Consider the following 14,250-nt stretch of genomic DNA (forward strand, 5'->3'; position numbering starts at 1 on the left):
ACACTGGTTCCTCTCGAAAACAGGGCTGCTTAACAGTTACGATGTAATATATTGCCCGCCGGAGTGGCCGAGCGGTTCTAGGCACTACAGTCTGGATCCGCGTGACCGTTACGATAACAGGTTCTAATCCTGCCTCGGGCATGGTTGTTTGTGATGTCCTTAGGTTAGTTAGGTTTAAGTAGTTCTAAGTTCTAGGGGACTGATGACCTCAGAAGTTAAGTCCCATAGTGCTCAGCCATTTGAACCATTTTGTAATATATTGATACTCAGGATTATTTTGCACTTATGGTAGCTATAAATATTAATACAGTTCTTATTCATTCAACAGTTATTGCGTGACAAATAAAAGATGATGATACAGAATACTTGCGCAAGTCACAGTGAAATTGGCATATTGTAACAGGTCAGAGGAAACTGTGTGTAATCGTGAGTGTCTGATATACAGTGAGTTCGGAAATTCGCATTACAAACTATTAGGACTTGTAGAGTGGAGACAGTACATAATATTTTGAACAGGAACCCACGTCTGGAAACGTACCGTTTCCGTCCTACGACGATTTCAATTCAAATGTGTAACGCATCCGCGTCTGCTGAGGGGAAAGGGAAAACTCTGATAATTGTTTTTCCTTGTCAGACTGGATGCCTAGGACTACTTGTTGTGGTGCCGTAAGCCAAGTTTAATTTACAAGACTCCCATAGAGACACAGGAAGATCTTGTGGCACGAGTTCTGGTCGAAATTGAAGAGATACCGTGTGGGATGGAGAGAGTGTACCAGAACATGCTTCGTAGGTACAATGTCTGTAACAACGTTGGTGGTCGCCACAACGAGCCGTTATTGTAAAGCATCAGTACTGTTCTGTACCTACAGTATAGTGAGTTCTTTTTTGTTTTGGAATAATGTAAACACGTAATGTTTGAGTTTAATGCCAACAAATGTGCTTAAGCAATAAATGGACGTTTCGTTATGTTTCCTTTCCAATGGTTACCCAGTGATTGTACTGCCTCATGCTTAATGAAATTCCTCAAACAGAGCTGAGGAAACGGTACATTCATATTCAAAATATTATGTACTCACTGCCCTCTCCATGTCCTAGGAGCTTGTGACAGCAATTTCCGAACACCCTGTATGTAGATGAAAAGTTTTGGTTTAATACGAACAAGAGATGTGTAGCTGTGTTCTTCCCAAGGGTTGAGTGAATGTTAAAAAGTACCGACAGTATTTAGAGATCCAACTCATTTGAAAAATGTATAGTGTTTGCAAAGCCAATTACTGCAAATGCTAAATGTAGGTGACAGCAGATTGTTCTATAGCCTAGCCTGATGTCTATATTTACACCTTAAACTGTATCTAATAAACTTGCTGCTACATAAATTGCAAGTTACATAGGGAAAAAGTTGCAGTGTTAGATTACAGACAAAGGTACTATGTTGCATTCAAGTTCTTACATTGTATTTGCATATAAATTACTAAAAATACTAACAGGGTTAATGTACTAAGTTGAACTGAATGAAGAACTAGGCACATGATAGGTATTTAGATTTTTAATGAAATATTTATTAAATATGAATTAGAGGTAGGTCGAATAATTGCGTTTAGATACATAACATGTGTTGTCAGGCGGTGATTATACCCCTTTCAGAGGTGCTATCAGTGTTTAAAAACTAATGTGCGAATGAAATTCCTATGGTATTTAAAGTGATATGGGTTATTACAATTAATCATACCAAAATTCGAGTGTAGACAATACTGTGCTAAACAAAACTAAGCGTGCAAAATATACACAGTAGTCGGCAAAATGCAAACAGGACCTGGCAGGAAGATTATGTGAATTAAATAATAATCGTACTGTCTGCTACTTTAAAAGTTTCATGTAATTATCTAATGCAAATAGCTCGATGTAAACTCGCTCCACCTTGTCAGGAAAGAGTCTTACGTTCTTAAATTTCGCGTCTCTATGCATACCTTTTTCGGAAATTAGGAAACTTCATTCATTTAAGTATACTTTTAAAATAGACTCGAACACTCAGTATTTTTTAAAACAAACATGTGTTTAATTTGTGCTTCAATTTGCTCTTGTTGTGTCTCATATACTTCAAATCACAACCTCAGTGCTAGGATTCATCCCTGCAAGTGGAGCGATCAGCTGCTTCAATTGGGGGACAGTTGCTTCGCTTCTCCGCTACGACGTGGTAGGGGCTTGATTGCTATCAAGCGCTGCGGCAATGATTTTAAATATCTGCGCCCAGCGGGTCTTAGTGTTTATTTAGAGTATTTAAGCGCTGGACGCGCATTTAGGTATATGCGCACATTAAAAAAAAGAAAATTTAGTCTCTTTATTCTCACACTGTGAAGCTTAGCATTTGTACGAACTACAGCTCGTTGACTGTCCTTTTCTTATATGACAAATATCTCATATGCAAAGTATCAGAAATCCAATAATATTACAAATTTACCATGTAAACTGTAGCCAAACAGTGGTTACCGTTTTATTTCGCCACCGACATCCTGCCTAAAATTCAGTTAATTTACAAAATACTAGCGGGAAAGTAATGATGCGATGGATGTGTGCCCACCCTCCTAGACACTTCACTACGCCATACTTCTATAAAGTTGGTCACTTACGTTGATAAAGCCCTCTCTTCGAAACGATATGTAGTATACAGTCCCACGGTGAGTAAAGGGTGTTAATTTTTAGTGTGGGCTGCTTCATATGATTTAAGTCCTTACAGTGTTACACAATCTGAAGTGGTCAATAAAAGTAGTTGACTAATTCCCTGTTTCCTGGGTGGTTACAATGGTTTGTGTTTTAACCCTTTCATAGATAAAATTCATTTTTTACAGATTTTTAAAATATTACGGTGGTAACACTTACTTTTGAGTCCCATTATTATATTTTCACCACCAAAATATTTTTTAAGTTTTCCATTTTTTCACAACAGGAAGTGGGACACGCATGTCCCATGAACCAACGCAAGATAACTTTTCTGTTGACCGACTGATTTAGTAATTTTATTTTTTTTTAGCCATGAACAGGATTTTGCAGAGAATAAAATAACTACAAATTATACATGCATGTAATCTTTTTGTGTAGAGCCAGTGTAAAAATTATTCAATTCATTTCAGTTTCCATGATACATGATCAAAACTTACAAAACTTTACATGCCATGAAACTTGGAAAAACATGGTGTGGCACAGAGTGGTACACCACAAGCAGTGCAAACAACTTTTGTTCTCTTCTCTTGAGAGCTTGTGCTTCAGAATCTGCATCGCTTCCTGGTGCCACTGTCTTCGGTACATGTTTGCCTACGTTCACGAGCCGCTAGATACTCCTCTCTTTGCTGGGAAGAAAGTGGGCATTGATCCCCTCTTTTTCCTGGATGAATACCCGTTAGTCAACTGTGTTGCTTGCTAATCTTTACAAATAATATCTGCTGGGACACATGTGTCCCACTAATTTTATTTCGATTATGAGATAATACAGTCGCTGAGAAGTAGATTCCACACTGTATTTGTACTAAAAAAATGATTATTAAGTTAATAATAAGATAAATTACTTACTTCAGACATCGCTGAAAAGTGAGAAATGATGAAAACTGATGAATGACACAAATAAGTGGCGTTGCAGCGGCCATAAATACACGCCAGTCAACAAAAGTAGTCACCGCTTCTCTATTGCCTTTGCAGTGCAGTCCCGATTTTTTTCTTAGGTTCAGTACAGTTGTCCCTAGATGGCAGCACTGTGCAGAGCTGGGTAACATATCCCGACACTCGAACTGGCGCTCAAAGTTAATGGGACATATATGACCCATCAACCACGAAAGGGTTAAGTTAGTGAGACGGGAGAGCTGCGAAAATTCCTTCTGGTTTGACGTAGTTACAGCGTTTCTCAGCATTCTTTCGTAGACTGTTTGTTTCCGAGCTGACCCTGTACATGGCTGTGTTGCAGGGCTGTTCCACCGGGCGGTGCTGCTGTCCGGGTCTGCGCTGAGCAGCTGGGCGCTCGTCGAGGACCCGGTCAGCTTCGCCGTGCGCCTGGCTCGCCAGACCAACTGCTCCGTGCCCGCCGACCTCTTCCGCGACCACGAGAGGGTCGTCGACTGCCTCAGGGAGGTCAGTGCTCCACCGGTCGCTTCGCCTCTGCCTGTTCGGCTTTTGAGTCAACTAAAAATAAAATCAATATGTAGCAGAAATTTTGCAGAGTACCATAATTTATAACTTTTAAGGTAGATATAATCTCTACCGTTCATGACCAACATTTTACTAATTACACTACTGACCATTAAAATTGCTACACCAAGAAGGAATGCAGATGATAGACGGGTATTCCTTTGACAAATATATTGTACTAGAACTGACATTGGGTGCATAGATCCAGAGAAATTAGTATGTGTCAAACAGAGCTTGGATGGCGTGCACAGGTACAGCTGCTCATGCAGCTTCAACTCGATACCACAGTTCATCAAGAGTAGTGACGGGCGTATTGAGACGAGCCAGTTGCTCGGCTACCATTGACCAGACGTTTTCAATTGGTGAGAGATCTGGAGAATGTGCTGGCCAGGGGAGCAGCCTAACATTTTCTGTATCCAGAAGGGCCCTTTCAGGACCTGCAACATGCGGTCGTGCATTATCCTGCTGAAATGTAGGGTTTCGCAGGGATCGAATGAAGGGTAGAGCCATTGGTCAAAACACATCTGAAATGTAACGTCCGCTGTTCAAAGTGCCGTCAAAGCGAACAAGAGATGACCGAGACGTGTAAACAATGGCACCCCATACCATCACGCTGGTTGATAGGCCAATATGGCGATGACGAATACACGCTTCTTACGTGCGTTCACCGCGATGTCGCCAAACACGGATGCGACCATCATGATGCTGTGAACAGAACCTTGATTCATCCGAAAAAATGACGTTTTGCCATTCGTGAACCCTGGTAGTCGTTGAGTACACCGTCGCAGGCGCTCCTGTCTGTGATGCAGCGTGAAGGGTACCCGCAGCCATGGTCTCCGAGCTGATAGTCCATGCTGCTGCAAACGTCGTCGAACTGTTCATGCAGATGGTTGTTGTCTTGCAACGTCCCCATCTGGTGACTCAGAGATCGAGACGTGGCTGCACGATCCGTTACAGCCATGCTGATAAGATACCTGCCATCTCGACTACTAGTGAAACGAGGCCGTTGGGATCCAGCACGGTGTTCCATATTACCCTCCTGAACCCACCGATTCCATATTCTGCTAACGGTCATTGGACCTCGACCAACGCGAGCAGCAATGTCGCGATACGATAAACCGCAATCGTGTCGGGCTACAATCCGACCTTTATCAAAGTCGGAAACGTGATGATACGCATTTCTCCTTCTTACACGAGGCATCACAACAACGTTTCCCTAGGCAACGCCTGTAAAATACTGTCTGTGTATGAGAAATCGATTTGAAACTTCCCTCATGTCAGCACGTTGTAGGTGTCGCCACCGGCGCCAGCCTTGTGTGAATGCTCTGAAAAGCTAATCATTTGCATATCGCAGCATCATCTTCCTGTAGGTTAAATTTCGCGTCTGTAGCACGTCATCTTCGTGGTGTAGCAATTTTTAATGGCCAGTAGTGCAAGTCATTCAAACTCTCCTCACGGCCCGGCACAGAACTATACACTGAGGTGAGTCATTCCTCCTACAATATTGCAAGACCTCCTTTTGCCTGGCGTAGTGTAGGATCTCGACTTGGCGTGGACTCAACAAGTCGATGGAAGTCCCATGCGGAAATATTAATCCATTCTACCTCTATTGTCGTCCGTAATTGCGAAAGCGTTGCCAGTGCAGGATTTTGTGCAGGAACACACCTCTCTGTTATGTCCCATACATGTTCGTTGGCATTCGTGTTAGGCGTTCTGAGTGGCCATATGATTTGCTCGAATTGTCCAGAATGTCATGCAAACCAATTGCGGACAATTATGGCATGATGTCATGGCACATTGTCGTCGAGAAACTTTCCATAATCGTTTCGGAACATGAAGTCCATTGATGGCTGCTAATTTTTATTTGTTCATGAGACCCAGAAAATATTAAATACAGGCTCCCAGGTAGATGCCATTTTCCTTGACTTCCGGAAGGCGTTTGATAAAGTTCCGCACCGTCGCCTGATAAAGTAAGAGCCTACGGAATATCAGATCAGCTGTGTGGCTGGATTGATGAGTTTTTAGCAAACAGAACACAGCCTGTTGTTCTCAATGGAGAGCCGTCTACATACGTTAAAGTAACCTCTGGCGTGCCACCGGGGAGTGTTACGGGACCATTGCTTTTCACAGTATATATAAATAACCTTGTAGATAGCGTCGGAAGTTCCATGCGGCTTTTCGCGGATGATGCTGTAGTATATAGACAAGTGCAGCATTAGAAAATTGCAGCGAAATGCAGAATGATCTGCAGCGAATACATAGAAAGATGGATCCTATATTGTATGATTATATGATAGCGGAACAAACACTGGTAGCAGTTACTTCTGCAAAATATCTGGGAGTATGCGTACGGAACGATTTGAAGTGGAATGATAATATCAAATTAATTGTTGGTAAGTCGGGTGCCAGGTTGAGGTTCATTGGGAGAGTTCTTAGAAAATGTAGTCCATCAACAAAGGAGGTAGCTAACAAAACACTCGTTCGACCTATAATTGAGTATTGCTCATCAGTGAGGGATCTATAGCAGGTCGGGTTGACGGAGGAGATAGAGAAGATCCAAAGAAGAACGGCGCGTTTCGTCACAGGGTTATTTGGTAAGCGTGATATCGTTACGGAGATGTTTAGCAAACTCAAGTGGCAGACTCTTCAAGAGAGGCGCTCAGCATCGCGGTCTAGCTTGCTGTCCAGGTTTCGAGAGGGTGCGTTTATGGATGAGGTATCTAATGTATTGCTTCCCCCTTCTTATACCTCCCGAGGAGATCACGAATGTAAAATTAGAGAGATTCCAGCGCGCACGGATGCTTTCCGGCAGTTGTTCTTCCCGCGAACCGTACGCGATTGGAACAGTAAAGGGAGGTATCGACAGTGGCACGTAAAGTGCCTTCCGCTACACACCGTTGGGTGGCTTGCGGCGTATAAATGTAGACGTAGGTGTAGGTATTCAAGTAGCCGAACATAAGCATTTCCTGTCAATTATCGGTTCATTTACACCAGAGGGCACAGTCCGTTCCATGTTTCCACGTAAAAAAAGCCCACACCATTATGGAGCCACCAGCAACTTCAGAGTGCCTTGTTGACAAATGGCTCTGAGCACTATGAGACTTAACTGCTGAGGTCATCAGTCCTCTAGAACTTGAACTACTTAAACCTAAATAATCTAAGGACATCACACACATCCATGCCCGAGGCAGGATTCGAACCTGCGACCGTAGCGGTCGCGCGGTTCCAGACGGTAGCGGCTAGAACCCTTCGGTCACCGCGGCCGGCCTTTGTTGACAACCTGAGCCCATGGCTTCATGGGATGTGTGCCACACTCAGCTCTTCGCAATTAAATGTGAACTCATCAGGCCACGATTTTCTAGTCGTCTAAGACACAACCGAAATGGTCGCGAGCCCAGGAGAAGCGCTGCAGGCGAAGTCGTGCGTTTAGCAAAGGCACTAGCGTCGATCGTCTGCTGCCAAAGCCTGTTAACACCACATTTGCCGCACTGTGCAAAAGGATACGTTCGTCGTAATTCCCACATTGATTTCTGGGATTATTTCAAGCAGCGTTGCTTGTCTGTTAGCATTGACGACTCAACGCAGATACCACTGTTCTCGGCCACTGCGTTGTTCGTATTAAGAAGTAATTCCTGAAATGTTGTTTTCTCGGCACACTTTTGACACTGTGAATATCGTAATACTGAATTCCGTAACGATTTCCGAAGTGGAATGTCCTGCGCGTTTAGCTGAAACTACCAATGCATCTTCATAGTCTGTTAATTCCAGCCCTGCGGCCATAACCACGTCGGAAACCGTTTCATTTTAATCACCTGAGTAAAAATGACTGCTCCACCAGTGCACTGTCCTATTATACCTTGGGATGCAGTACTACAGCCACCTGCGTGCGCATATCGCTATCCCGTGGCTTTTTATTATTTCAAAAGTGTATGCTGGTAATAGCTGACTATCCAGCTCTGGTCGTTCAGTCACTTGAGTGAACTTACGATTGCCATTTGTTACTATTGTAAACGATCTACGTTTCTAATTCCGACTTTTCTGTCGATGGTACCCTAAAGTCTTATGACTGTATTCTCTTTGCCATGCGGCTTTAGATCTTCCCATGTATACTTTGTAAGCAGGCTGTTTACGTTTTCTTATTGGTAACGACGCGTAGCGCTCTGTATGAAAAATCACTGGCTGTGCCGTGTGCAGTCTGTGGCTGGTTTGCATTGTTGTCTGCCATTGTAGTGTTGGGCAAGGCAGCTGGATGCTAACAGCGCGTAGCGTTGCGCAGTTGGAGGTGAGCCGCCAGCAGTGGTGGATGTGGGGAGAGAGATGGCGGAGTTTTGTAATTTGTAAGACTGGATGTCATGAACTGCTATATATATTATGACTATTAAGGTAAATACATTGTTTGTTCTCTATCAAAATCTTTCATTTGCTAACTATGCCTGTCAGTAGTTAGTGCCTTCAGTAGTTTGAATCTTTTATTTAGCTGGCAGTAGTGGCGCTCGCTGTATTGCAGTAGTTCGAGTAACCAAGATTTTTGTGAGGTAAGCGATTTGTGAAACGTATAGGTTAATGTTAGTCGGAGCCATTTTTTTTGTAGAGATTTTTGAAAGTCAGACTGCGTTGCGCTAAAAATATTGTGTGTCAGCTTAAGCACAGTCGTGTACAATTTTTCAAAGGGGACGTTTCAACTTGTAAACGCATTTGGCTGAGCTTTAGACAGATGTGTGTGCATGGTTTCTGGATATTTGCTCCGAAGTTTATCTTCCTATTGTTTGTAGTTATATAAGAGGTATGAAATGTCTGTTATTATAGTTGTCCCCGCACTTGCTATTATTACGTGGGTGTTAAGTTTTAGATGGTGTCCACCGACGACCATGACATGTGTGACTGTACATGCCATGTTTCTTGAGGCCTTCTTTTATCGACAACCATTCGTAAGTAATCACTTTTTGTTGAGAAAATGCTATAGAGTTCCGCTAATGAGACTATCGTAGTATCATAGTGTTGTTTTACGTTCAATTTGGTATGTTGTTATGTTCGCAGGTGCATTTACAAACGTACGCGCGCTTGAACTGGCTAGGATTTCTCGCTGCAGCATTCATTTACACTAAGTACCTCCTGGAAAAGATATCGCTTCTTGTGTTTTACACACTCCTTGATGTGTTTGGCATAACCTAGCTACACAAGACGTCATTTTTTCTTAAAAAAAGAAAAAAATAGTCGCCAGCAAATCTAATGGAAGGCAGAGTGCATCGATCCCGATTATTTGTAGCACTATCCATCACTGCATGTACCCCGTTTGTATAAAAAATAAATAAATAGCTTTCCCCAGAAGTTCGTTGTATCCAACTAAATTTAGCTACAGTGATAACTTTGGACTAAATAACTGCTTCAGAGTCCAATACAATGCAGTTGAAACATCGCTAATTGAACACAGCATACGAGACACAACTAACAAAGTAATGAACTTAATAATAAATTGTCTTGCAACATTGGTATACAGCATATGTTATGACGACTGTTGCTTCAACATACAGTATTGGAGAATTTAAATAACAATCCTCTGTTCTGAAAAAAACGGAAGTTACAGTCAGAAGTAAAATATTAAAAATAGCGTCGTAAATGCAACTCACTTACGCAAATTACTCTATAAATAGTCTTTATTTAGGCCATATTAGCGTTAAAATTAATTTACGTAATTGAATTTACAATAAGTATTAAATTTAACCATCAAACATATAATTCAGTCAACAGAAGTCAGAAGACAGTGACTCGGGACACTCAGAGTTAGACAGCCTGTACTCTGCTCAAAAAACTGACACTAAATGCGTGATACGTGACAATGCAGACGCAACTGGATCTTGCTGGATGCGGCAGCGGGCTATACCTCCTGTAGACGTGGAAGTATCCATAGGAGGCGTCCTTTAGCTGAGCAGAGTCTGTCGCTACATCCTCACTTACTGCCTCTTCTCAGGACCAGTTTTACAACACGAATTTTTGAACAAAGGCTTCCAGCGTATTCTGCGACGTTGGGTCCAGGTGCCCGTGCTCTGTCTCCGGAAGGACCCATTCACATTTTAAAGATTTTATGTGCAGATATTGTCTTTTTCTTACAATGATATTTCAAAATGAAATTATACTTTCACCTTTTAAATAGATAAATGTGTTATTTGCAATACTTTACTTTTTGTCTCCGCATTACAGCAGAAGCCAGCAATTATTGGACGCATAAACTCCGTACAGCGTCAGGATCTGATCAGACTGCAGAACTGCGAATGTTCGAAATTCGTAAGAACAGATAAAACCGTTTTAAATTTTATAGACGCTCTTCTACATGTTTCTTTCGCGTAAGACTTTTTAAAGTTGTTTCAGACGCGACGACGTAGCACAGGGCGAAAATTCGTGGCATAAGAGAAACGATGTGTGGTGCTGCACGTCAAACTAAAAGTTGAAACGTTTTAGTTGCGGATCGTGAGACGATGTTGTCACTTGCTGTGACTTCTGTCCGTTGCAATGCATTGGGTATGTGGAAATGAACTGAGAACACCCACACCCCCATCACCCCTCTGACTGCGAGGGCATGTTGTTCAAAGATCGTAGAAGGGAGAACGTTAGGTATCCTACATAGTTTTTGTGATGTGATACATTCTTTATGATAGATAATGAGACAAACTGGCGTAAATGAAGCTAAAATTCCTCAACAAATATTGGAGGTAACTATGGAGATATTTTTAGCATCTGCCGTTAACTTCATTGTTTTAAACGTCATCTGAGTTAGGAGAAATAACTGTTAACGACAATGACTAGACGCGAAATAACAGTTAACGACAATGACTAGACGCTTCTATTAAAATACAGCTGATTTTATGAAACAAGAACTAAAATTTTTCTTTTGGACGTTACAATTTTTGTTACCAATTTTTTGCCCTGCTACGTGTAAACTTTGGTATTCAAAATGCTGTCCTTTCAGCTGAATGGTTTACTTGGCGCGAATCTGGCTCGAGTGTCTCATTCTTTCTAAGACATTGCATTATTTGAAATTTGTTGAAAAACATTTGAAACAGTATGCTCCATTTCTTCTACTGTGTTAACGGAAGCGACACATTCGACGTTTCTTAGGTGTTTTGGGATATAAAAATCCATTGGATAGAGTACCTGTCTTCCTGGAGCCAACTTAGAGATTCGCCTCTACGAATCGCTGAATTTACCGACGCGTTAGATGTCCCACGGACGAATGTGTTGGTTCTCCTTCATGCATGTACCACATATATTTGACGTTGGCCAAGAGAGACAAACTCATCAATCCTGTAAGATGACGGTAGAAAAATGCAAGATTGAACGAAGAGAATTCTTCGAATTTTTGTGTACAGGTATACTTTAAACTCGTCTTGAGTAGGAATCCTGCTTGACAGTAAATAGCTGTTAACGATATGGAACGATCAGGAAGTGCCCGAAGAAACTCAAAGCACAGTGAACCGAAGAATACTGTATTAAATCTAGCTGCAAGAATGGCTCTTCGAATACCCCCTATATCCGATACGAGAATACAGCAGTAACATACGAGTGTAGTTCTGTATCCCTTAGTCATTAAAACAGTATTTGTCCTTCTTTTCATGTATCCTATGGATTTGTTTAACCGTTCTCATTTCTGTTACAAGGACGAAGTTTGCGGACAATGATTCAGATGGGTCTGAACACTATGGGACTCAACATCTGTGGTCATCAGCCCCCTAGAACTTAGAAATGCTTAAACCTAACTAACCTAAGGACATCACACACATCCATGCCCGAGGCAGGATTTGAACCTGCGACCATAGCGGTCGCGCGGTTCCAGACTGAAGCGCCTAGAACCGCTCGGCCACAACGGCCGGCTGCGGACAATGAAAGCGAAGTACGGCAATATATCCGAAATCATACTGCAAACTGCACGTTTGAGTAGTTAAATTTTTACTGTGACTGTTTTCTTTTACTTTGTCAGTTTGCACCTTGAATCTCTTTAAAAGCTGTCAATATCCTAATCAGGATAGGATAGTGTTGGAACGTATAGTTTACCACGGTATTTTAGTAAATGCAACAGAAGTAGTTCACTAATGTTGACTGAAGTAAAACTTCAACTATCCAAATTGAACAAAAACATGTCAATTGGAAAGAAGAGTAAACGAATTGTCAATAGCAACACCTTTTCGAAGCTTACCAGTTCCTCTCATACATCGGAGTGGCTATACAGGAGTTACAAAAGGTACGGCCAAACTTTCAGAAAACACTCCTCCTCACACAAAGAAAGAAAATATGTTATGTGGACATGTCAGGAAACGCTTAATTTCCATGTTAGAGCTCATCTTATTACTTCTCTTCAAATCACATTAATCACGGAACGGAAACACACAGCAACACAACGTACCAGCGTGACTTCAAACACTTTGTTACAGGAAATGTTCAAAATGTCCTCCGTTAGCGAGGATACATGCATCCACCCTTCGTCTCATGGAATCCCTGATGCGCTGATGCAGCCCTGGAGAATGGCGTATCGTGTCACAGCCGTCCACAATACGAGCACGAGGAGTCTCTACATTTGGTAATGGGATTGCGTAGACAAGAGCTTTCAAATGCCCCCATAAATGAAAGTCAAGAGGGTTGAGGTCAGGAGAGCGTGGAGGCCATGGAATTGTTCCGCCTCTACCAATCCATCGGTCACCGAATGTGTTGTTGAGAAGCGTACGAACACTTCGACTGAACTGTGCAGGAGCTCAATCGCGCATGAACCACATGTTGTGTCGTACTTGTAAAGGCACGTGTTCTAGCAGCACAGGTAGAGTATCCCGTATGAAATCATAGTAACGTGCTCCATTGAGCGTAGGTGGACGAAACTAAAATGAGCTGTAACATGGAAATTAAGCGTTTCCGGACACACGTCCACATAACATCTTTTCTTTATTTGTGTGTGAGGAATGTTTTCCGAAAGTCTGGCCGTACTTTCTTGTCACACCCTGTACACAAATGCTTCCGAAACGTTCGCTCGAGCGCAAGCGTTTGCTGAATTGTTGGATATGAATGGAAAGTATACATATCACAGTACTCTGTTAACTTTGATTAATGGCACTCTGTTGCAAAAAGTAAGGAAAAAGAATTTGTCTTGTTGAGAAGTGCTGTAGTTACCCAAAAGGAAATGTCAGTGTGCCGACTAAGATTAGATCCAGTTTCCATTTATAGAGAACACTATAATTTGAGAAGAGTGGAGCTTACATATCTATTGAAGAAATTACTACAGCGAAAATTCAGCTATAACTTTCGGGTACAAAAGATACAACTGGAAATGCAAATTAATGCAGTGACATGGTCTCAGGCAATCTACATTCGATGCTAATAATATTTACTTAATAGAAATGGTTTTCAGAAACAGATGCATATACTGCAGGAGACACTGTAGTGACGGAAGTAATCGCATTCCAGTGTTTCTCTCAAGGTATGTGACCTCTGATTCGCGTCAGATATGTTGCAATGCTGTTAGATATTTCGTATAACATGGTCGCCTTACGTTACTCTTGTTGAGAGTTGCGGTAGGGAGGGATAACATTGAAATCCGGTGCCCCTTCTCGGTGTCACGATAAAATGTGACTAACTCATATCAACGGTACACTATTCTTGTAAAGTTATTCATAAAGTATTTGCTGATAATTGTGAGGGGCAATTTTGACGCCTTCCCAGAAATGGACCAAACGTGCCCCTGTGCTTACGAGAGCGCCTCCTGTAACGAGATGAGTGAGAAAGGCCATAGAGTAGGCTCGGTCAAGATTTGCTCTCCCAGAGAGTACTCGCGCACCGCCAGTGCAGCCGAGTCTGCTAAGCACTTCAGCTTTCGCCACCACTGGGTTATTCCGAGCAGGTATGAGGGTTAGACGACTATATGCTGAAGGAGGTACATATGGGAAACTTAATAAGACATGTTTGTAACACAGTAGTTTGATGAAGAAAGAATAAGTGAATTGCTGCCGTAGCTGCAATAATAAATGGTAATACAAAATACTATTTCAAGGAGTGAAAATTGCAGCAGGATTTTATTAAGCGTGTACAGTTTCAACTTTTTAT

General features: G+C 42.1%; 1 protein-coding gene across 1 annotated transcript in view; it reads left to right on the forward strand.

Moving 5' to 3' along the window:
• The window catches only part of LOC126335344 (neuroligin-4, X-linked-like), a 397,024-nt gene that overhangs the window by 166,368 nt on the left and 216,406 nt on the right, over positions 1-14,250 (forward strand). The window contains exon 4 of the mRNA XM_049998528.1: positions 3,950-4,113. Coding sequence (XP_049854485.1) covers positions 3,950-4,113 — 164 coding nt within the window. The remainder of the gene's footprint in view (positions 1-3,949; positions 4,114-14,250) is intronic.

This window comes from Schistocerca gregaria, chromosome 2 (assembly GCF_023897955.1).
Source record: "Schistocerca gregaria isolate iqSchGreg1 chromosome 2, iqSchGreg1.2, whole genome shotgun sequence".
NCBI lineage: Eukaryota > Metazoa > Arthropoda > Insecta > Orthoptera > Acrididae > Schistocerca > Schistocerca gregaria.